This window comes from Ovis aries, chromosome 3 (assembly GCF_016772045.2).
Source record: "Ovis aries strain OAR_USU_Benz2616 breed Rambouillet chromosome 3, ARS-UI_Ramb_v3.0, whole genome shotgun sequence".
NCBI classification, from domain to species: Eukaryota; Metazoa; Chordata; class Mammalia; order Artiodactyla; family Bovidae; genus Ovis; species Ovis aries.
The window spans coordinates 121,491,480-121,517,188 of NC_056056.1; the positions used below are offsets into that span (position 1 = coordinate 121,491,480).

The following is a 25,709-nucleotide window of genomic DNA, read 5'->3' on the forward strand; positions in this document are numbered from 1 at the left end:
TAACCTAGGCCTGGACGCGCCCTGCCCTGGTAAGTAGGGGGAAGATGGGGGTAGGGTGGGGGGCGGAGGGGGGGCCCGGGGTGGAGTTTAGTCGCCTGCCTATTTTCATATTCATTAGATCTGGGAGGTTGCCCGAGGAGCCCAGCTGAGTTTCAAGATATAAAAGCAACTTCGGGTGCCCCCTTTGCAGCCGGGACGTCTTAAAGGGCTCGGAGCCGGGCAGCTCCAGGCGCCGCAGCGCTCGCTTCCCCTTCCCTCCTCTCCGGCCCTCCCTCCTCCCGCCCACTCGCTCCCTCCCCCAGCGCGCTCCAGCCCCCCGAGCTCCCGGGAGCTCTGCGACAGCCTTCCAGGATTATGGAGTTTCTGAGCGAGAAGTTTGCCCTCAAGAGCCCACCGAGTAAAAACAGTGATTTTTACATGGGCGCAGGAGGCGCGTTGGAGCACGTTATGGAGACGCTGGACAATGAGTCCTTTTACAGCAAAGCGTCGGCGGGCAAATGCGTGCAGGCCTTCGGGCCCCTGCCCCGCGCCGAGCATCACGTGCGCCTGGAGAGGACCTCGCCCTGTCAGGACAGCAGCGGTGAGTCCCCCTGCTCCAGGGGGGTCGCGGAAGCCCACCCGCAAATCCGAGGGCGGGGACCGGTCGGGACCGGGAGGGAGGGAAGGACGGAGGGAAGGAAGGAAAACAGGCAGGAAAGAAGAAAGGAAAGGAAGGGGGAGCGGGAGAGGCGGAGGGCGGAGGAGGGCAGTGGAACAGTGCTGGTTTTAGGAAGCGGAGTTTGGGCTGCTGCAGACTTTAGCGGGGGTAGGGGGGGAGAAGCCAAGGAAGGAGCCCGCGCCCCTGGGGTGCATCCTCGCGGTTCTATTTTGCTGCCGAGTCGCGTTCCTCGCGGGCCCTGGAGTCCCGCTACCCAGGACCCGGGCGTAAACTGATAGGGCGCTAAATAGAGCGTAATTGAGTCGAGACAGCGCGCTTCCTCTGCGAGCCCGCCGCGCTGCCCCGGGCCGGGGGAGCTGAAATCCATCACAGCTCGTTAGAGGACGTCACTGCCGTCACGAAGAAGAAAACTTAGGTGAAAAACCTTTTTTTTTTTTTTTTTTAAATATTTCAAGACGTAACGATATCTTTCTTTGTGAAGTTAGAGGCTTACTAGATGAGTTTCTGTGGATTTGTGATTTCTGCTTCTTTGGGTTTGCTCTGCAACAACATAAATGTTTTTTAAACGCCAAATCACTTTACATAGCTTTGGGCAAAGAATCCCCGATATAATCACTCACTCGCGAATTCCGCATTGTCTGATTTTTCTGACTCCACGGTAGAAGTCGCCTAAGAAGCCTTTCGGAATGCTTCTGGGTGAAATCTTCGACTTTGAATGGCCAAGTATCTCAAAGTCAAAATGTTATCAAAACAAACCATCTATCTTTTCTATCTTGTAACCCAATACAAACCTATTTTTTTCAGATCGCGACAGCTAAAGCAAGTTTACAATTCCAAGAAGACTTTTCCTTATCATTGTATATATTCCACAGTTAAGCTGTAAGGAGCGGGGTGCTTTAAAATAACAAACGAATTAAGTGTGAAATATTTACAACAAGCCTCCCGCCCCTATTTTAGTGGAGGTTCACAATCTGGCGAGCCACTGGCTCATAGTAGCTCCTCTTCTAAATACTTAGTACGCAATAAGCTAAAAAAAAAAAGGCCTCGTATATTTTACTTATTTTGTTCAGCGTTGCAAGTTACTTTTGACTTGCAAGGTTAAATAAAAAAATAAAGGAACAAACAATAGAGAAAAATCCGTTAAGTCCCATTTATTTAGACAGACGGGAAAAAATAATTTTATTTTAATATACTGAAGTTTTGGCTTTCTGTCTGTATTGCAGTATTTATATTTTGGAATTTTAAAGTGTATCCATAAAGTTATTTCCATGGGCAGGATTTGTTTTTAAATGGTTCTGAAATGTCCTCTGTTGACTGCTGGATAAGAATCATAATATTTTATTTAAATTGTCGGGATTCCAAAAATAAGAGAAATAGGTGATTTTTGATACTTTATGAAGTTTTAAAAGAACATCACACTGTTAGGATGGATTTTAATAGGAAAGTTTTAAGTAAGGAGAATGAATGTAGGTAACAAGCAGTCCGCTAAATTTAGGAAAGTTCCTGCCTTTTTCCTGAGATGCCCTTACCCTCAAACGCCTGTTTCCCCTCCCCCAACGCTAATTACCGCAGTTCCCCATTAACTCTGCCCACAGAGACAAAACTGTATTGTTTGTTAATCAGTCAAGGCTCTCTTTTATATTTAGTTTTACATCATATATTTTTTTTGCGTAAAGGCAATTGGGTATTTGATTTACCTAGGTACTAGAGTGCAATACATTCGTATAATGACTAAAGTAAAGCTAAAATACATTGTAAAAAAAAGCTAAAAATACATTGTAAGAGAGAATTTAAAAATAGACAAAAACGAAAAAAGTATAGCAGTTCATTGGAAATGATTGTTATGGTTGAGCCGACTTAAAAAAAAATGTTTCCTATTTCGTTATTTGTATCCATTATATTTGTGTGTGGGGGGCACAATCGAATCTGGAGGAAATCACTGAAATTAAAACACCCTTAAACAGAATGCCAGATGATATCCTTTATAATCTTCTAATAGATGTTTTAATTTCTGTGCTTTACTGAAAGGAAGAGTAAAGCTTTCTGTTTTAGGACAATTTCATGTTTTAAAAGAGTTAAGCATAAATTTGACATGTTTAGATAACTCCAAGTGAGTTTTTAAGCTAAAGAAGTCTACTTAAATCTTATCCTTTTCTGTAAAAACACTTTTAGAAACGGATGAAAAATTCTTTTTTCGACTTAGTAGGTCACTTTTTAAAATTAAAATGTTAAATGTGGACATGATAAGCAGTTGAAATATTGGAAATATACTAGAAACAATGCCATTTCTTAAATTTGTAGTCCATAGGTTTTGTGTGGAGAAGAAATATAACTTTGAGAAGAGTATGGCTTTTGGTTTACAGGCAGTATTTAAAATCGAAATGTCCTTTTTGAGCCCTGTTAGTAGCTTACTTTTGTCTGCTGTGAGTAAATAAGATGTGAAATTCGGCTCACTTTTCAAAAATTATGGTCATTTAGTTTTGTTTTTTTAACCAGAGCATCTTTTAATTTGACTACTTTGATTATAAATTATCTGGATAAATATTACATTAAACCTGAAAAACAGAACTATATGTGATGCTGGCAAATTATGTAAGTTCCATGTACACATTTTTACATGATTCTAAACTTGCCCAAAGTGAATTAATAATAATGGATAAAGTGAAAGTCACTCAGTCGTGCCTGACTCTTTTCACCCTCATGGACTATGCAGTCTGTGGAATTCTCCAGGCAATAATACAGGAGTGGGTAGCCGGTCTCCTCTCCAGGGGATCTTCCCAACCCAGGGATCGAACCCAGGTCTCCCACATTGCAGGCGGATTCTTTACTAGCTGAGCCACCAGGGAAACCCAATAGTAGATAATATGATGATCAAATCCACACTGGCACGATAAGTCGTAACAGACTACCTGCCTGATGCTCTGTATCACTTCAACTTAATTCTTTCATCAAGGTGTTCTGCAATGCTGAGAACTGTTTTTCCCCCTCTCTGGGCGCAGTGAACTATGGCATCACTAAGGTAGAAGGACAGCCTCTTCACACAGAGCTAAATCGAGCCATGGACAACTGTAACAGTCTCCGGCTGTCTCCCGTGAAAGGGATCCCAGAGAAGGGAGAACTGGACGAACTTGGGGATAAATGTGACAGCAACGTATCCAGCAGTAAGAAGCGGAGACACCGAACCACCTTTACCAGCCTGCAGCTGGAGGAGCTGGAAAAGGTCTTTCAAAAAACCCATTACCCGGATGTGTATGTCAGAGAACAGCTTGCTCTGAGGACAGAGCTGACTGAGGCCAGGGTCCAGGTAGGAGCCAATGAAGGCTGGCGGCTGTGTGTGTTCGGAGCGGGGAGGTGGTTGGGGGGTAGTGTTAGAATGATTCCGTAGTTGCCACAGAGTTTTACCACAGTTTATTCCAAAGTTTTACCACAAAGGCAGAAACTGATTCTCCTGCTGAAGATGGAGAACAGTGTAGCAGAGGCATGTAAGTCTACTAAAATTACTGTTTACTTGCAAATGATTTAACAACTCACACACAAGCCTAAGAGAAAAGAACTTGACTTATTACTTAGGCATAAAAGCTAATGATTATTTTAAAACAACAGAATATGATAACAAATCTCTGATTTCAAAAAGTGATCTTTAAAGGACAAGAACCCAGAACCATAGCTCTCCAATTTAGTAATTCATATATTTTATTTTTCTATCAGCTATAAAGCTCTTTTTGGGTTATATACCTTAGATTTGTAAGTTATTTGTATAATGGCCCATAAGCATCTATAATTTTACCGAGGTTGGAGTTATAATAAAACAAAAAAACAACAGTCTCACAAACTCTCAGCTGTAAGGTATTCCGTAAACTATTTTCACTATACATAATTAAAGAAAAGTTGTATAAGCACATCTACAATTTTCTAGTCCCAGCAATTGTCAATACATGCCTTCCATTGTAATTTTTAAAATCTGGATAACTTACATGATTTTTTTCAAAAGCAGTAGGAATAATAATCTTAAAAGTAACTTTTAAATGTATAAATTCAATTGTTATATCTATAAAATGTGTTCAAATTATCAAATTAGATGATTCAGTATACTAAATTTTTTAGTAATTTGAAAAAACAAAAATACTGGGTAAAACTCTACCTCTTAAACGTATTTTATTTTTCCTAGCCCTGATAGTTTTAAACAATTTTCTTAGTTCTCAAGTAAGACTAATTCAGGAGAATGACCTTTTTCTTTTTGTGTGTTTTTACGACTCTAAAAAAAAGTAATACTGAATTTTGCAATTTCCATAAACCACTAGAATAAAGAAATAAATTTTTGTTCTGAATGGAATAATAGTATTCCTTCTGAAGACTGACCCACTGTAAGTTTCTTACACATTGTTAAAGACAGCATCTGGTGGCGCAGGAGTAACAAGCAGCGGATTTTTGCTTTAGTTTTTAGAGACAAATGATTATTTTACCTTAGTTCAGGAAGTAAATATGCAGAAAGTCAGTCCTAAGAAAGAATTTGAGAATTGTCAAGCGGTAGCACAAACCCTACCCGTGTGTTTTTTGGTCTAGTGTTCATGTATTTAAATTAGTTATACTCATAACCATAGAAAAATATGTTTACACTTAGATGATCAGCTGTGCACAAAGTGTGTTTTCCCCTTAACATTTCACCAAGTGCTGGTTAATTTTGCTGTAAGAACAGGCACAGAGAGCCAGCCTGAACCTAATTTACTCAGGTAGTTTCCTTGCTTTTTGCATAAGAGTGGTAATCAGCACCTATTTTAAAGTGATTGTCAAGGTTTTCTTCTAAAGAAAAAAGCCCTCATTACTAAATTCCCTTAGTATGCTCTTGGTGCCTGTCTATGGAGAAAATAAAAAAGTGTTTTGCTTTGATTTGCTGTTAATGTTGTCTTAAGCCCTGAATATAGTGGGTAATACACACTTACCAGCAGTGTTCTAAGAAACCATCTGAACAGGTAGCTCTCTTTGCCTTCTTCTGAGAACTGTTCAAACTGCCATCTTAAATTTGCAATACTTGCTTACACTCCAGACTGAATATTAACATGTCTCCATAAGTGTGAAGGAAAAGATACGAAAGAGTAGAATTGAATACAAAAAAGCATAAAAAGTTTAAATAAATTTTAGTGAGATGCTCTTTTACATTGTGCATTTTTATAATTCATTTTCAGCTTTTTTTCCTAAATATTTTGTATTCTGAAGATAGTTCTCTGAAGACTAAACAGCTTTCAGAAAGCTGCTCATGTAAATTATATATCAAATTATACATGTTGAATTTAATTTTCTGTATAACCTTTTAATACCTAAAATATTAAAGTGAAGATTCTGGAGATCTTACATGTGTGAGCTGGTTAATATTTAACCCTCTGAGGAAGACAGATGACAGAATAGATGTTTCTACTATATAATTAGTTAGAGAAATTTGGAAAATAGTTTAGGAACTGTGTGGAGGCCATACTAATACACAGGCTTTCTTGACACTTGATTATATCTGTCCTATTTGTTTTAAAATTTATATTATCCATAAGTATTTTACATTGGAGAAATTATCTTTAAGATTTTGTGAGCAATTTCTATAAGAGAAAATCTTATAAGTGACACAATTTATGTTATAAACAATTTGTATATTTTAAAACCATAGTTCAGCTTCAGATGATACCATTTTACCCATAATCTTTATCATACTCAATATAACATGTACTCCTACTAGTTTGCTTCTAAATAATCATTGTCTTTCTGCTGGTGCCATATGTTTTAGATGTAATGTGTTTGTTTACATTTTTCTAAGTTTTTGTAAGTCTGGGTACAGCCCAGAAGAGCCTCCACTTTGTGACATGTTTTAAAGATAATTGTTTTGACAGACTTAGATATTAATTTGGTTATAGATTGGCTGAGTTCATGTTATATACATAACCCCAAATTAAAAAGTTATGAGTGTCTTTCAGACTTGCATTCTCTGAGAGGATTATTATCTATGATCATTTGGAGATATAAGGAATCTTCAAGGATCTAATTCTTTTTTATTTTCCATAAGTAAAAAAAATAGAGGCTCAGACATATTAAATAAAGTTTTGAAAACATCTAGTCTGATTCTATTAAACTGTATTGCCTAGTAGACATGGCACTTATCATATCGGGGTAGAATAAAATAGAAAATAAAACTTGTGGATCCCTTTCTAATGTAAAAACATTTCTGCTTTTGTAATTTTCTTGACCTGGTTTACCTTTCTGATTTAACGTCTTTGACCATCATATTTGCATTACCAGCTATTCCTTAGCTGAAATTCTACTTTTTTAAAAAATTAGGTTTGGTTTCAAAATCGAAGGGCCAAGTGGAGAAAAAGAGAACGTTATGGCCAGATCCAACAAGCTAAGAGCCATTTTGCTGCCACCTATGACATATCAGTTTTGCCAAGAACTGACAGCTATCCACAGGTATGGTAAATTGCACAGAACACTGAGATACACACGTGTGGTTTGTATATTCTTAAAAGGGCTAGTGTAAGCTTTATCACATCTAATATAATAGTTAAGAATGAAAACTTTAATCTCCAAAAATTGTTTCCATGTTTGTTAGATATTTATTTTGCTAAAATATTTATTTTTATTTATTTTTTCCAGAGCCATTCATTTGAAATATTTCAAGGTTTCTTCTTTGGTATACATTGCAACAACTTAAGTAGCACCATTCAATAATATGTCTCTTAATTAGTCTGCATTTTGATAATTTGGACTTACTCCCTTTGTTAACTTTTAAAATACATAAAACATTGCTAGACTCTGTGGCTCTTTTTTTATGAACTGTACCATAACCTACTGTTAAATGTGGCTGATGAAACCTTCAGTTCCACTTAAAACTATTTTTTCTCCCATGTTGTCTTTTCAGCTTTGAAACTGCTTACTGTTTCAAGGAAACATTTAATCCCTTTGTGACTTAAAACATGTATAGAATTAGTTCTGGGCCTAATTTTTAAATTGTATCTCATTAAGAGTATTTAGAAAATTTTTTCCTCTAGTTTTTTCTTTTAATTTAGAGAGGGTTGTTTTTTCGTACTTTGTAATGCACATAAATATATTTTGTTTTTGTAACTGGATATTAATTTTTCCTGCTACTGAATTGTAATATTCAGAATTGTATTTGCTACATAAAGCATATGTGTATTAGAAGGAACAAGCCATCTGTTATTTAATTCCTTATTGTTTAATGATGTGTGTTGTAAGAGACTACTTTGAAAATGAATATGTAACACATATACTGATGGAATATTTTGATAGTCCAGTAAACAAATCATCATAGCCCAAACTTAAGGATATTCATTTTCTTCAACTGTAAATTCATACCTTGTGAGCATGAATTCAGTCTTTTAATTTCATGCTGTCTTTGTGTTCTTGTACCTTTCATGATTTAAAAAAAAATCTATCTTGAGACTTTCAGTCCATGAATAAAAATTCATGAAATTTATTAATGTAATATTATATGTGAATAAGAGCCTTAGAGGTCACCTAGTCCCTTCATTTTAAAAGTCAGGAAACCAGACCCAGATGAGTTAAGAAAGAGAATTGGTCCATGATCACAGGAGTGGTTCCTTACAGGGCGGTCTATAAAGGGCTGCTACAGCTAAGCCTTGCCACTGCAGTTTCCTTAAAGACCAGTGATATGGGTACCTTTTGAATAAAGGCCCATACCTTAAGAGGAATCTTATTTCCCTTCAGAAAGTTTATCTTAAAGTAGTTCCTTTATATTTTCTCCTATTTTAAAAATATGTGTATCCCCTGGTTACTTACCATCAGCACATGTTTTGAGTGTCCTAGTTGAGTTTTAAGCAAAATGCTGCAAGGATGTTTTTCCTCTAGGCAGTAAGTTCCAAGGGAGCAGACACTGTAGTTTTCCTAGTTGTTAGCAAGACGATAGCCCTCTCTGTCAGTCACAGTTCTAAGCAGTGTACATTTATTAACTCATTTAATCCTCCCAGTAACCTTATGCAGTAGGTGATATTAATTCCCATTTTTTATATGTGGAAACTGAGGCACAGAGAGGCGAGGTATTTATTGCCACTAATAAAAGTGAGATGTTTACTCACTTTAATTAGTGTAGTAAAGCTCAGATTGAAGCAGAGGCAATGTGGCTCTTAAGGGTAAGTAACATGATTAAATGATTAATAGCAAAAGAGCATAAGACTTATGTCGCATTATTCAGATCTGCTGTTCAGTTCGAGGGAGCAGAAAATATTCACTGCCAACCAGTGAAATAACGATAGAAAAATAACAGAGATGGCATATACTTTCCATAGTTTGAAACTACTTGTGATGACTTTAGAAATAATAAAGTCACAAATTGTGAATTCTTTTCATGTAGACTTTAAGCAGTCTAACTGCTAAGTCTCTCACAACACTTGACTGCAGCGTACCTTTTTTTCACCTTATTTCAGTCTTCATTCCTTTCATTGTTCCTATTTCTATTTTCCACTTTTCTGCTCCTTGCTCTTAGTTGCCTTGTTGCTAACCCCTCTTTCTTCTTTAGAATATCGTGAAATGTGTAGAATAGGGCCTTGCACCAATGAAGCTCTGTGTAAAAACTTAATATAACAGTACATTATAACTAGTCACCCTTAATATTAGTCACCCCCTAAAATTATCTTGCCATTATGTTATTGTGCCTCATAGCTTTTGATATTAGCAGTTAGCAGAATGAGGTCACCTAGTAGCTCAAGCAGGAAAGGAAATGGTATGGTCAAATTGTACATTTGATGGTCTTTTTCACGCCAACAAAGGATTAATTTAAAAAATTCCCCTCAGAGATAATAAAATTTTGCACGAATTTCTCTTTGTGGGTTCTCCATAATTTTTATGTATATTTGGTTATACCATCTCAAAATTTAAATGTGGAAACACAGACATCATATGTTGAAGTTATTTTGACAGTGCGTTCATCAACAATAATAAAAATACTGTCAAATCCACAGTACTTTTCTGTATTGCTAAGTCATTTAATGTTTGGTTACCAAAAATTCTGAAATCAAGTGTCTGCTACTCCCCACTCTAGGTATTAAAGAAAGTCAGGGGAAAATTCTGTTTCAGTTAAAAATATGTGGTTGACTTTATTTTAGTTTGTTTGAAAAAATAACTATGCCAAAGTCATGTCTCAAGACTCAGCCTAAGGAAACTGCTTAAAAAAAAAAAATCATGTGGCTTGAAAATAGTTTATAATGGGAAAAATAGGAATTGAAAGAGTCTAACCAACTCAGTGCAATAAGACATTGAATGTGGTTACTGTTACTAATTACAGAAAAAAATTATTAATTACAAAAAAGTTGGAACTAGAAAAAGTTGGCGGCAGGACAGAAATAAAGAATTAGCAATTTGGCAGGGAAGCAAAAGCATACGCAGAAATACATCAAAACCAGAAATGGTTTAGAAAATGATCTCCTTCAGCTCGCTCATAATAGTAAGCCTTTGTATCATAATCTTACCTAGCATAAAGTATCTATATATAACATATAATGTTTATTTATGAATAGTAATTAATACTTTCTAAAATGTTATAAATACTTTGTTTTCACTGGTCTTCATTACACTGTAGTAACAACAGCTGTAACAGTAAAAATAGTAACTACCAGTTGAGGGCTTGTTTTAAGCCAGGCTTCCTCCTTACAGCCATTAACTCATTGAATTTGAGCCCAAGTGTTTTGAGTTCAGGAGTCCGGGGCTCCTTATGCAACATTTTCTCCTTAAACCAACACTGAGTCTTGAAATAGTTCAGTTTTGACCCTGAAACATCACCTTACTTTGGAAAGGAAAAATGCCTAAATAATAAAACATTTAAAAAATGTAGATACTTCTTAGACTAAAATACTCTTTTTTTAAAACTGCTTATGTTTGAAAGCAAATAAAAGTGTGAGTACTGTGATGTCAGTAGTGATGAAAGGTAGTATATTTTGATGTAGTGAAAATAGTAGTGTTTTTTATTAAAGCTCTACTTTGGGTCACAATATCAGTTACCATTTGTCAATACAGTATAGCTAAATTAAATTATTCGATGTTCTCCATTACCTGATACTTTAGAAGAGAGTCTCATTGCTTGTGCTAAATCTGTTTCCCTCTATCTTGAATTCCCTTTCCCTCACCTAAACCTGGAAGCCTCCTCTCAATTTTCCCTCAGTCAATGCGTCACTTTCTAACCGACCTTGTGGTGGATTGTGTAAAAATGTCTGCCACGCCATTTAGGATGTAAAGTATTTAAAAGATGATTCAGTTCTTACTCACATTGTATCATCACAGTATTAAGCAAATTATATATACACCAAATAGATGTGAAAAAAGTTTTGGTTCACTTCAGTTTTCAGGAGTACATTATAAAACAAAATTGGTCTATTTTAAATAAAACAGATGGTTTCTGAATCTCTGCTCTCAACCAGCTCTGTGGTCTTAAGCAGCTAACTTTTCCTCTTTGAAAGAAATAGACTAGAAAGATTTTGCAGACCCCTTTCAGCTTAATTCATATTCTTCCAGAGTTTTATCATTTTATAGTTTTGCATTTTATCAAACAGATACATGCTCGGTCTTGTTCTAGGCACAGAGTTTATACAAATGATCCAGACAAAATCTCCTGCTTTCTAGACAGATTGCAAGTTAGATATTACAAATTCTGCAAACATTTTCTTGATGCAGACTATATCTATCACAGCAAAAGAGACTCACATAATTTTGTCCTTGAGTTTAAGAACCAAGCAAGTATCTATCAACATTAGGTTCTAATGTGTTTCTAATTTATTAAAACCAAAGCATCTTTAAAATAATTATTTTTGGTGAATAAAATATTTTTTGTTAAGTTACACATATTTTATAGAAAGATTATGGACTTCTCCTGTGGCTCAGCTGGTAAAGAATCCTCCTTCAATGCTGGAGACTTGGGTTCGATCCCAGGGTTGGGAAGATTCCCTTGAGAAGGGAAAGGCTACCCACTCCGGTATTCTGGCCTGGAGAATTCCATGGACTGTATAGTCCATGGGGTTGCAAGGAGTCGGACATGACCAATCGAAAGATTATAGCCAGCCTTCACACTTAGAAGAAGTGTTCATTTTTTGCCATTAGTTTAGTTCAGATTAAGCTTGCATTAACTTGATCATTTACTAGCTAGGTGACTTTGAAAAAGTCTCTGGACTTCCTTGATCTTGATTCTTTATTTGTAAAGTTGAGGTACAGTTGGTACTAGAGTTGGTGGTCTTAGTGTAGATGAAGATGTTGATGATACTTTTTCTGTCATGGAGAGGATTAAAATGATTTCTAAATAGTCTGTGGAACTAAATCCTGGGATTTGGGATGGGCCATGGATTAATGTATGACTCCGGGCTTCACAATCATCACAATCAGGTAGTTGTGGGTTCGAATCCTGGCTGTGCCACTTAATAGATTTTTAGACCTTTGGCAAATAAATTAACCGCTAGGAACATTTCATTTATAAAATGGTGATAGAAGTTCATATGTTATTTTTGAGAATTAAAATAATTTATGCAAAGTATTTCCTAGTACATAATGAGGGCTCAATAAATAGTCATGATTCTCTAATAGCTATTAGTCATTATTAATTTTTTTTCTGCAGTACAGAAGTAGCTAAGTGGTTTGAATGCCCCTTTTTGTTGCAGTATTTAAATCAATACATTCTGTGAGTAAATTTACTATTTGGGGATCCCAGGGAAAGAACAAGTTCAGTTAAATACACTTTCTTCTTTAAATTAGAATGACCAAATAAATATGGTAGTTTTAGGAAAATTTGTATATATTCTTAATCCACCAGAATTATTTTCTCACTTGGAAAATATTTTTTCATAAAAAATTTCAAAAGAAAGGTTGAAAGTTTTCCTGCCAAAATTTTCAGTAAGGTTTTACTTAGTAAATAGTGGAATTGTAATTATATCTATTTCCCAAATGTAAAAAAGGACCCATGTAGTATTTTTGCTTTCTGTTGTTTAATTGATGCCTTTAGAAATATATGCCACTTGGAGTTTGAACCTAGCAAATGTTGGATTCACTTTATAGATAATTTGTAGTCACTAAAATAATTTAAAAAACAGATGAAAAGCTGTAAAGTATTTTTAGCTTAACATATACTCTTTCAAACATTGCTATACGGTTTTTAAAAGGAAATTTTAAGGTTTCTGTAAAATAGTGATTATGAAGATATTGTTTACCCTACCTTCTTCTATCAACAAGTTTCTCTCCTAATCTTGAAGTTTGCCTTTACTTAAGCTAAATAAAGAATATGAAGCTTGTTTCCTTTAACCACTGTGGTTTAGTGATTTAAAGGCACCTGGAGCAGTTTTTACCTTTAGAAAAAATACCGTTTTTATCACTGTTATTTCTTTTTTTTTCCCAAGTATTTGAAGTAAACAAAGATCCCAAGATCTTTTAAAAATATTAATAATGTAGCTATACAAGATGCATTGTGTAATGAGTAATTCCATATCTTTCAAACAAGCAATGAGATGGTCATATATTGTAGTACAGTGACACTTCCTTTATGAATGGAAGGACAAAGTATTATCGCACTAGGCCAACAAGTGATACAATTTATCACTGATAGTAAGCACAAATATTTACAGTTACAGAAGGATATAATTTATTCAAATCAGTATAGTGTTTACAATGGATACCATTCCTAATTTAATTAAATATATATTTATATAAAAACATATAAAGTGTATTTCACATATATGTATATGTTAAAACTAAGTTATGTGTAGCAGGAGGTAGATTTTGTTAGTATTGATTAAGTAAAAGAACAGCTAGACACAGACAGTGAATAATTCTTCTCTTTGGTGAAAGTAATCCTAGATACTTTAAAGAAGTAAAGAATATCCTTTAGAAGTAAAGTGCTTTCACATTATTGATTATGAAAATAGACTTATTTTTGAAATGTAATGCTCAAATTTAATGTGATTTAAAGACTTGACTTAGTAGTAATAACTTAGCTGTTTTTTTAAATTTGTTTTGCTTTTAGTTAAGTGAACACTGTTAAGTGTTGTATTTAACTGATTTGGTTGTACATATTTTGTATTTTAAGAGGAAAGAGTAAATCAATAAATTGAGTAGATTATCAAAATAATAAAAAGTAAAAATTTAAAATAGTTCATACATATTAAAACTACCTTATGGAAGAAGGAGGGGGGAAATTAAGCATCAAAGTCTGAAAAGTCTACGAGAACTTCTGGATTAAAACCTGCAGTTTAAACCATTATTGTTAGTGTGAACCTCAGGATATACTTTAATCCAGAATTGTATGTGCACCACATTTATTAAACCACATGCATCTGTGAGTTTTCATTTTTATTCTAAGTTATGGAGCATTAAATAGACTTTTTAGTGCAAATGCACAGTTGATTTTAAAATAACAAAAATAAAATTCCAAATTAGAGTTAACTCAAATATAAGATGAATATAATTGATAACTTGACTCAGGATTTTAAGAATAAATTGCAAGCTTGTATATGACACCTTGTGAAGCACTCTAAGATTAAAAATATACTGTATAAATACTTTGTGTTTCCATACTTAATTTACATTTTAGGTTATAATTTACAAAAAAAAACATAATTTTTGTTTCCTATAATTCTGAACTTTTTAAATAGTTGAATTCTCATTAAAAATTAATTAGGCACTCATGAATCAATAGTAGTTAGCATGCATGCATTAAAATAGGTGAAAAATAAAGTGACAAATAATTGGAAAATACTTCAATTGATAATTGCTGCTGGATAAATATTTTTTTTAAATAGCAAATGCCAAGTGCTATGATTTCATTTTAAGGTATGTAGGGTGAGATTTCCTATAAAATTTTTTTTGTAATGATCACAATTTAAAATTTAAGAACACATTCGACAGCAAAGGGAAAGAAAGATGTTCTTAATGTTTCCTATATATTTTATTTGGAGCATATTTCAAATATTATTTGAATAATGCAAAATTTAAACAACATTTATATGATATCATTCTGGAAATTTACAGACATTAACATTGCTTATGAGACTAATTGAGATAGTCTTTAAGTTTTACACTAACAAGAGATACACACTTATTTTTCTGTATAGCAAATTTCTTTCCAGTTTGTTAGTCTCACATGACTATTACATCTAATAGTGTTTTTTTTTTTTTAACAGAAAAGGCATTCCTCCTGTTTGAAATCCATATATACATTTCTAAGATGAAATTTCATTTAACAACTCAAAGTAGCAATGAACAATTAACATGTGGTCCTTTTCTGATGAATAAACACTTTCTGACCACTTCAACTTAGTAATACTATGCGTTTAAAACACATTTTTAAAATTTTTGAAATTAATTCCTCCAAAATCTTAGTGTGTGTGTGTATATATATATATATATATATTTAGTTAAAATTACATCTAATAAGAGGGCTCTGATGAAAACGTACCCTCATTTCTATCTCAAGTAGTACCTAGATGTGCTCAGATTTATCTTTTGACTGTGTGACTAATTCAACTTGGGATTTTTTTTCCCCAGGTACACAAAGTCTCAGTGTGTGTTATTTATTCACTGGTAGCAAATTCACTGTTTAGAAAAACACCTATACCCTTTCTCTTTGCCAGAAGCCTACTGAGGTAGTTACTAGAAAAGTTAATGGGACCCTAAGGTCCCAACAGCTAAAAATATCTGCAAGTTAATAAGCATATGATTCTTATTAATACTTTATCCCTCTGAATTTTAAAGGGGGGATATGCTAATAAAGAATATAATGGTCTCTTAAAAAGTCAAACTACTTTTGTAAAAAGTGATGTTTGCCTTTTTAAAAGAGGCCATATAAAAATCTGGTAAATTAAATTCTATAGTGATAATGTGGTAATAAATCTTTATAGTAAGTATAGAATAATACTCAGAGTAGTCAATAAAAGTAAGCATTCTGTCAAACAGGAAAAGCCAAAATCAACTTTTTTATTTTAATGGAAAGAAACTATTGCTATAACATCCTCACAAATACCTCTTTGTGAATCCCTGCTCTCTGTCTTTTCATAGCAGCCTTTTAACTCCCACAGGGAACTGTTGGGGCTGTGATGTGAAGGTTGTATGAGTATAATAATACGTGTATCCTGGTGTGTGTGTGTGTCTCGTGTACATATAAATGTTGGTGGCAGAAAGAAACAGTCTATATGTATAGGAGGAGTAAGATTAAGTAAACTTATTTTAGTAGGAAAAAAGTTATTTAGTTGGCTTTAGAGATGCTTTAAAATTAAGAATGCTCTAAAATTACTCCTATATTCTCACATTTTTTCAGTATTTCTATTAAATCCAAATTAAATTCCGTAGGCTAATATCTCCATAAATACCATAACATTGAGATGTAGAGTATATAAATAAGGAAACTATTTGATTTTTTTTTACACATCATGCTACTTTGCAACTAAGGGAAAAAAGAACAAACTGAGATTAAGAGGTTTTTTAGAAGTATGTAAACTCCCCACTACAGTAAAATCAGAAAATACGTTAGAAATATATACCACATTTAGCATACTAAATTTTCTTTCTAGTTTTGGTTATGTAAAGAATATATCTATATCAAGTTTCCAAGGTGAAGGTAAATGAGGTTGATGATTTCCTATCCATGATTTACTCTGTTCCATCAATTCATGACATATAGAGATGCCCAGTGAAGAACTCTTAATATATGTATGTATACTTACATATTAACCCTCTCCTTTTAGCTATTATTGCTTTTAATTCCTTGGAAGGAAGGTGAACATTAAATGATTTCAGTTTGGAAAGAATCAGACAAAAAAAATTTTTCCTCCAAAATTCAAAGCTGTAGAATAATTAAATATATAAGGTTTTCACTGATTAGAAAAACATTAAGGGGCAAACATTCAAAGTGGAGAGTAGTAAGTCAGCTAAACTTTCTTTCATGCTAATGGGAGGCAGTTGGCTAAATTCTGTGGACAATGCTTTGAACGTACCCCCAGAACTTTAAAAAATGCTGTGAACCACATTAAAACATGGAATATTTTTAGATTATCCACTTCTTTTAAACACAACAAAGAAGAAAAAATGTAAAGACAGACAATCTTTCTTTTTCCATTTTTCTTTTCTTTTTTTAAAGCACATATAAAAAGAATATGGGCATTTAATAACATTGCTCCTGGTTGTAAATCTCTTGCATATTATACAGTTAAAAGCTTACAAAAATTTATTTGGTGCTAGGGTCTATGATGGAGAAGGCAATGGCACCCCACTCTAGTACTCTTGCCTGGAAAATCCCATGGACAGAGAAGCCTGGTGGGCTGCAGTCCATGGGGTTGCTAAGAGCCTGACAGGACTGAGCAACTTCACTTTCACTTTTCACTTTCATGCATTGGAGAAGGAAATGGCGGCCCACTCCAGTTCTTAACTGGAGAATCCCAGGGACGGGGGAGCCTGGTGGGCTGCCATCTATGGGGTCACACAGAGTCGGACACGACTGAAGCGACTTAGCAGCAGCAGCAGTAGCAGTGTCTATGAACCAGTATTAAAAAATACTAGAAAGATAAGTAGTGATCTTAGAAAAAATAATGTTCCTTCATTTCAAAATTTAACAGCAAATATAGTATTTCTTTTAATAAGTCAGAGAGTAAGATTTTTGTATGACTTCTCGGTTGTTGAATATGTAGTTTTAGACAGTATGACTTGCAGATTCTAGCACATCATTTTAAAGTGACCACTTAGAAGAGTGGAATGAAGGAGACACAGAAGGAGCCCACCTGAACAGTGGTAGATTTATTAAACTGCAAGCTCAAACAGCTTGGCTGTTTAACCGCATGACTTCTTCAGACATTAATAGAAGTAGACGATGTAGAACAAAGCTGATACCGGCTAGATTATCCCCACAGGGGCCGGACGACATCCAGAATGTTCTTTTCTGTTGTCAGTGCTGGATGTTTCTAAGAGTGAAAGGGCATTGGCAACCTCCAGCACATCCAGAGGAATGCGGCTAGAATGATACTGTCTGGAAATCAATATGAAGAATCCTTAGGGAAGAGAGACTTATGATTGCGTAATAATCTCATGATGATATTTGAAGATTTTCTCATGTAAGAAGGATGTTGCTTATTCTGTATAAGGAACAGAAATAGAAGAAATAGAGGAAAATTACACCTTTTTGCAGAGCTCCCCAGGAGGGAATGGAATATTTTTTTAAAAACAGGGTGAGCTTCTTATCACAGAAATTGAACATAACTGAAAATGTATGAGAATTTTTTTCATTTGGAAGGAAATTGGACTTCAGTAGTGTTTCTTTATCCTAGTTGATGTTCTGAATTGCTTTTGTGTCTTACCATCTTTAGGGATTAAATCCACGTCTCGTGAGTCTCCTGTATGGGCAGGTGGGTTCTTTACCACTAGAGCCATCTGGAAAGCCCCATTATCATCTTTGCCATTATTTTAGTACAGAGCCCCTCAGCTGCACTACCTGCTTAATGAATCAGAATCTCCAGAACATAAGATAATACGTGTTTAACAAAAAGGAAAAAAGATTACCTTCCTAAAGATACAGGGTCAACAGGGTCTCTAGCTGTGTAATTTTCATGATTTCTGTTAAGATTGTGTAGTATGGTGATTCTGGCATTCAAATCATGAGAAAAAAATTTAGATATGTTAGCATAAATTGTCCACAAAATTTTGATTATATCTTCAAGAATCAGTCCAAATTTCATATTCTTAGAGATTTTCCAGTATTTAATAAATGTCTACTAAGGATTTATCATGTACTGTGTCAAGCCTGGGGATGAGAAACAGTTGTGAGTGATCATTGGGACTTTTGCTTTCAGAAAGTGGAATTTATAAATACACACAAATTTGGGATTGTGAATAAGTAAATAATTTCAATTCATAAGACTAGTTTTTATGTCATTGTAGCATTTCAAAAGATTTCCGGGGTTCAGATTTGACCTCCTCCCTGAGAGTTATCCAATTTTGGTGAGATTCTTAAACTCTCTGTTTTATAGTTTTACCTTTTACGAAATGGGGATAGTAAAAGCATATACCTTTTTGTTTATTGGAACAATTCAGAAGTCATCATGCTTTTAATCAAAATGCTTGACACGTGGCCATTAATTGATAACTATTAGATATCATGAGCATGGGCTTGATTGTCCTCATCAGATGTTTGACACCTCCAGAGGAAATGCTTCCAAGGAAGCAAGACCTCTGTTCACTGGGGATATTATTTTTTTATGATTTGCATCCAACTGTAATATAGAAACCATCTAGATCCCCAAAGTCAAATGAAAACTTGCCAGAAGTTTGAAAATCAAAGAAAGACAGGAAAGAGATGAGAGACAGAGATCATGGAACCCGGGCATATCAGCCAAAGTGTGTGACAGCTTCACTGGTCAGGAAAACTAAAGTATTGCTGTTAGTAACTTGCTTTATTAATCTGTTCTGTTCAGAAGACCTTTCTGTAGGTTCTGTTTTGTGAAAAATAATGCATTTAACTTGCTTGATCATGTTGAGGTAAGACGTTTTGATCAAAATAACAATATTTGCTTATGTCATAGAAAATGGAGAGATTTTCCTAAATTCATTTGGGGTGAAAATACTTATTTAAATTCATAGATCACCTTCCTTGCTTTTACTCTCCTTATTATTTTTTTTTTACCTAGTTGTTAAATATGTTTCTGTGCATTTGGAATACAAGTAGGTGAGTTCAATAATAATTTCTAGCAACACGCTTTGTAAGTTGAGGAATCCTTTAAGAAACATAAAGCCTAAATAATCTTTCTCCACCACTATCTTGCCTTGCATTTATTTTTTTCAAAAGTAAGCAAGCAAGTTCACTTTCATTTCCTGAAAGCCCTTTTGTCAGACATGTGACTGTGGTTTTTCAGTGTAGCACAATGTTTGATTGAATGTCAGAGGAAAATCACCCAGATCAAGTTAGAAGAACTAGTTTGACAGAATAATGACATTAACATCCCCTCCTGTTGGTTTGAGATACATAGCTCAGCAATCACTGACACCAATCATCATATTTTGGGTAAAGTGGGGTACATATAGTAGGATGAGCCAAAATTTAAACAGCATAGCCCATGACAATTTAAAGATTGATAAAGTATGAAAATCATGATGGACAGCTGGTTACATAGCTAGATAGAGGTCTATAGATATCTCTCACAGATTTGGCATATTTAAAGCAGCTTAGAAAATACTTACATAAAGAACTGTTTTAAAAACAACACTGACATGGGCATCTTGCCAATCATTGAAGCCCCACCTGAAGGATGATATTTGTTCAGTCCTGAAAGTGGTAAAGTGGCCCTTTCAGAGTTACAGAGTAACGTCTCTACAATGTAATCTAGAATATTCATTAACATATTTTGGATATTAATTGAAAATAAGTTGTCTTTAAAAGTATGGCTTAAGCTTGAGTTTTGTAACAGAATACCAGAGGCTGCAGTAGTAGACTGAAATTTCTATGTAAAAAGAAATATAAGAAAACTATTCTTCTATATGTGTTAAGTAATTGTTTATTGTATTCTAATTATGATTTTAAAAAAGAAAAGAAAGCCAGATTGGATAAATATATATACTGCTGTTATGTTTTAGTATAAATCTAAATCTAGTGTAATAATATTGTAAAAGGCATAAATTTTCAAATTTCGTATTCCAAGGCTGTGTCTCTCCACTGTGCTATACCAAGCAGCATTTTCCTTGCTTTTTCCCTCCTCCTGCCATTTGTCACAATTTTCTCTCTGCTTCTCAGTAGTACCTGTGATCACTTTCCTTGCTCTTGTTTAAATAGCTGGTCTAAGATGAAGATGCCTCCTAAAAATTCGTATTATACAAATTTGACTTCGTGTTTCTTTTGTATCCTAGTAACTTTAAAGAAATTTGTGTTTGCTGATAATACTGCACAATATAGAAATGTTTCCTATAGGGATTTAATGTGATGATTGTGAATTTCTTGGGCACAAGTGATAACTCAGTTTTCAATCTTATGTAAGTTGTTACCTCATACTTAATTTTTATTCAGATAGTATTTTTGCTAATACTTGAGTATTCTTCTCAGTTGTGCTTCCATTATTGGGTATTGGTCAAATTTTAGAATTCTAAGTCTGCTTTACAGGTTATAATTCTGCTGCAACCTCATTATATCATATATAAATCATAGAATAAGTATTTAAAATATGTATATAATTGTCCTATTCACAGAGATATTCAAGACTAGAGGGAATGAAAAACAATGAAACAGTAAACATTTTCCAAAATGAATTTTGCTTTAAAATATCTCTAAAGAACAACCAGCCTGGTATCAGCATTGGTTTCCAGAGAAAAATACCACACTGAGTCAGCTATGGAAATTAAAAAAGTATGCAGTTGTGTAATATTCTTTGGAAAGATGAAAACTATATTTAAACTTAATCATATTTTAATCACTTTTCTAAACACATGAATTGATTAAAAGTAATGATTAAATCAGATTTCATTTTTAAAGTCATGACTGTAAAAAGAATCCTCAAGAGATTGACATGTATTGAGAGTATTTTATGTGGTCAGGTATGTGGGTTTTGGTGATCCACTCCAGTATAACAAACTAGAAGAATCTTTCAACTAATTATTTTTCAGTAATTGCTTGATGTACTCAGAATGAAATTATAGACCACCCAATAGGAGCAGACAAAGAACAGCTAGCAAAACTTTGTAAATTCAGTTTCCCAAAAGTAAGGAACAAAAGTGAGAACGCATAAATGTAATATTTGTTGTTTTATATATTCCAGATTCAGAACAATTTGTGGGCAGGAAATGCAAGTGGTGGTTCTGTGGTTACTTCATGCATGTTACCACGTGACACTTCCTCGTGTATGACACCTTATTCTCACTCGCCTCGGACAGATTCCAGTTACACAGGGTTTTCAAACCACCAGAACCAGTTCAGCCACGTGCCCCTCAACAATTTTTTCACTGACTCTCTTCTTACCGGGGCTACCAATGGACATGCATTTGAAACAAAGCCAGAGTTTGAAAGGAGGTCTTCCAGTATCGCTGTTCTTCGAATGAAAGCCAAGGAGCACGCTGCCAATATTTCATGGGCCATGTAACATACAGTACTCTTTTTCTTTTTCTCTTAATGGCAAAATAAAACATTCTTATTTCTCCTATTTAATGGATACCACAATAAGCTGCTGTGTGTGGAATTGCTAAAGGTCAAGATATACAGTGAGACCAGCTTAAATGAATAGTTGTTATTATTTAACATTAAAATCTAAGAATGAACCTCTGAAAAGACTAAATAGGTTTACCATGCACCCATCTCCACAAACTCTGTTTTAGTAGTAAGATTTTTCTTTCTATTGTACGAGTCAATGAAATATGATCATGCAACTTCTTAAAAGAATAAATGTATTAAACAAATTCCTCTGTTATAGATTGATTTATGTTAGTTCTGTATAACAAGAAATCCCTTGTAAAATAATATCTGAAAAAGGAGGAAATGCACTGGGGAAAATGTCAAGATACTGAAGCTGTCAGGTAAATATTGAAGCAGGGTATTTTGGGGAGTTAACTGCCATTTTTCCATCTCTGGCTCCAAGGCATAATGGGCATATCCTCTGTTGCTGAGAATTTATCTATGGGCTTCGAAAATTTTTTACCTCTAGATGTTTTAGTGAATTTCCATGCAATGAAAAAAGAGCTCTTCAGAAATGACCAGTATTTGCATGAACTATTTGGGCATTGTTTCCTGAAACCATGTGGCTAAAGGTGATAACTGAAATATCCTGATATGATTAAAAGTACAGTTATGAGAACAGTTTCTATAAATAGTATCTTTTCTAATGAACAAGCCAGCATGGCCTCAGCGATTAGTTATCACACACAAGAGAAAAAGAAAGTTGCAAAATCTGCTGTTGCTTTTAAACTGGAATGGGGTCGGTGAAACTACACACAAACATCTAATAAATACACTCAAAGAAATATTCACTTAAAGGAACAGCAAATTGGAATGTATATTTGTATCATGAGTATGTCCAAGTGCACGTGTGTGTGTTTGTTTGTTTGACATAGAAGCTGTACACATTTTTTGCTACTGTGGTTTTGCACGGAATTAAAATGTCAGAAGCCTCTCAAATTTCTGGTGGAAAAGAAGAAAAGAAAAATACATTGCATCTGGAAAACTGCTAAGCCCTTTGATTTACTTCTCCTCCCTTTCCCCTGTCACATTCCAGGCTTTTTCAGATGAGTGAAATGTCAGCCTCCTTGAAAGACTCTTAAGTTCATAAAGGCAAAGTAAATTAATTGAAATGAAGATGACTTCCATGACTTGGATCAGAGCACCATCTGCTCTTTGTACTCAGAATCTTCCTTGTGGTTCCTACAGTCTTTAGAGATCTGAATGGAAGTCCTAAAGGCTAAAGGACAAGATTAACTGATTTTTAAAAATTAAATTTCAGAAAAAGTACTTAAATTCGGTAAGTGTCTCTAGTGGGAAGATATTTACAGCAGTTAGACATTTCTGTAATAAAATTTTAAATTAGGCAGATGATAGAGATGAGTGATGTCCTAAACAAACATTCCTTGACTTCATAATCACTCTGTTCTTTATGACTTTTGTGTTCTCTCTTTTTAGTTTTGTTCCCAAGACAAACTTGTGCAACTTTGGCCCTGAGAATTATGCTTACATGCAGGAGCTTTTGTTCAAGGGTTGTTTAGGCAGCTGTTAAATATCCTTCATGTTTTAGAATGACTTCTAATACACACATGTATGTGGTCAGTAGAAATTTGGGAACTAAAACTTAAACTAAAATGTAAGATTTTCTTTTCAGAAATGTCCCCACTCAGTGGTGTCCATGTTCATTTTTTCCGGCTTTCTTTCATAATTGAAAATTAGGGTCCCTTGCCTAATTAAAGTGAGAGATAAAACTCTTTTAAATCAGGTTTGAATTTCACTTCATATCTTATTTTTTCCTTCTCTAAGTTTTCACCCTCATTATATTCTAATAATTAGTTGGAGCTTCTGTAACTCAATTCTCTTCAATTTAATAATATGTTTTTAGTTGAAGTTCTGCATTGGTTCTTGTATAAATTTAATTCAATCAGCATGGGTTTTTTTGACGCCTACAGTGTGTGAAGTACTATCTGGGATAATAAAATAAGTAACGGATCCATAGTTCTTGTTCTTGATGAGTTTGTAATCTTTGTGGACAGACATGTGCCTAAAGTTTGTACCCTCAATCATGCTTCACATTTTATGAAGGCAGTAAGAATTGCATGAATTTTTTTCAGTTAACATTCCAACCTTTGTTTTTATTGGCTGAAAATTTTATTATGTATTCAAGTTGCTAAAATATAATAAAAAATTAACATATAATTACTTCTGATGTATTAAGACAAAGCTAAAATAAAGAGTGCATAGAGGCACTTCCTGAATTTTCTCTTGCTCTTTCTGAACTTAGGTTAAAAAATTTATGTATACTAGAATTCATAACACTCACAAAAACGTTGAATATACATATTTAAAAGTGGGCTCAACAGTATTGAAATTGAATGTCTTTGTTTATCATATAGTTGATCCCCTTTGACATTTGTCCCTGTAACAATCTCATCCTCTATTTGTCCCTTCCACACTTTTCTTACACGGATGGTTTAGTAGATGATTCCTATACTTTTTTTTTCCTGAGTGAGTTGGTTAAGGTTTGAACTTAAGAAGCAAATTTAATGGAATATTAGCTAAAGTTTGCTGTTTCTTTGAAAAACATTGAATTTCAGAAAATGGTTTGTGGAATTTTGAAAATATTTATTTCTTAACGATAGTAACTACTGATTATTTTCTTCTTATGTAACTTTTTCTGAAAGCAGAGAAAGAAAGCCATTGTAATCCTGGCCCTCAGTCCTGACAGCATATCTTGATAACAGGTTCCTTACCTGGAATAACCTTAAGGAAATTCATGAAATTATGTGTATAAGTTACTGGAGTGTATTAGTTTCATCATTTCAGTTGGCTGTTGATGTTTTACCTCCAAGGAAGGGGTAAGGGACGGACCAATGCAGTTTTCACAAAGACAATATGTTACTGTTTCCTTTTAGTATCTGTGTTTTCAGTTCAAGGACTGGGTCCTTATCTGACTTCCATAGTACCGTTCATTCCTCACCTCCTTGTGTTTTATGTAACGCTGTCTTACATGTGATGCTATAGTTTTAGTTTATCAGTAACTAAACAATTCCTTGGCTAAAAATAAGAAGTGAAAAGATCAACCACAGTGTTTGTATAAGCCTTTTGAAATTCTTGAAGAATTTTCTAAACTTACCAATGACCCTGACTTTTGTCTTTCAACGTTTAAGTCAAATAGTATTGTAAATGATGAGTGATTATGTTAAGATATATTTGTATTAAAAATAATGACCACTTTCACTGCCAAGTATGTTAGGAAAAACATGGAAACCATCTTATTATTAAGCGGAGAAGGCAACGGCAACCCACTCCAGTGTTCTTGCCTGGAGAATCCCAGGGGCAGGGGAGCCTGGTGGGTTGCCATCTGTGGGGTCACACAGAGTTGGACATGACTGAAGTGACTTAGCAGCAGCAGCAGCTTATTATTAAGATCCAACTTGGGCTGACTTATCTTTTTCTTGATTAAACTATAAAGATACATGGGTGTGTGCATGCGTGTTCAGTCGCTTCAGTCGTGTCTAACTCTCTGCAACCCTAGGGACTGTAGCCCCCCAGGCTCCTCTGTGCATGTGATTCTTCAGGCAAATATACTGGAGTGGGTTACCATTTCCTCCTCCAGGGGATCTTTGTGACCCAGTGATTGAACCAGTTTATCTTGTGTTTCCTGCATTGGCAGTCAGAGGTTCTATCCCGCTAGTGATAATTGGTTAACGTCAAGCCATTTCTACTTACAGAAATTAGGCATCTAAAAATCCAACAGACATCTTCTTATAGCTATTCATATTCTGCATTAAGGTAAGTATGACTTTTGTGAGGGAATTTAATAAAAGGTTATATATTAAGTTACACTTTTGTTTTTGTCGTATATTGCGTGTGTTTTATACAAGCCAGGCA

General features: G+C 34.6%; 1 protein-coding gene across 1 annotated transcript; it reads left to right on the top strand.

The window, feature by feature from the left end:
• The first annotated feature begins 300 nt into the window (after window positions 1-300).
• ALX1 (ALX homeobox 1) lies at window positions 301-24,064 on the top strand. Its single transcript, XM_015094560.4, has 4 exons — window positions 301-580; window positions 3,658-3,962; window positions 6,977-7,105; window positions 21,427-24,064. The coding sequence occupies exons 1-4, from the start codon at window positions 355-357 to the stop codon at window positions 21,745-21,747; spliced, it is 981 nt and encodes a 326-aa protein (XP_014950046.1). The 5' UTR covers window positions 301-354; the 3' UTR covers window positions 21,748-24,064.
• Window positions 24,065-25,709: the final 1,645 nt, after the last annotated feature.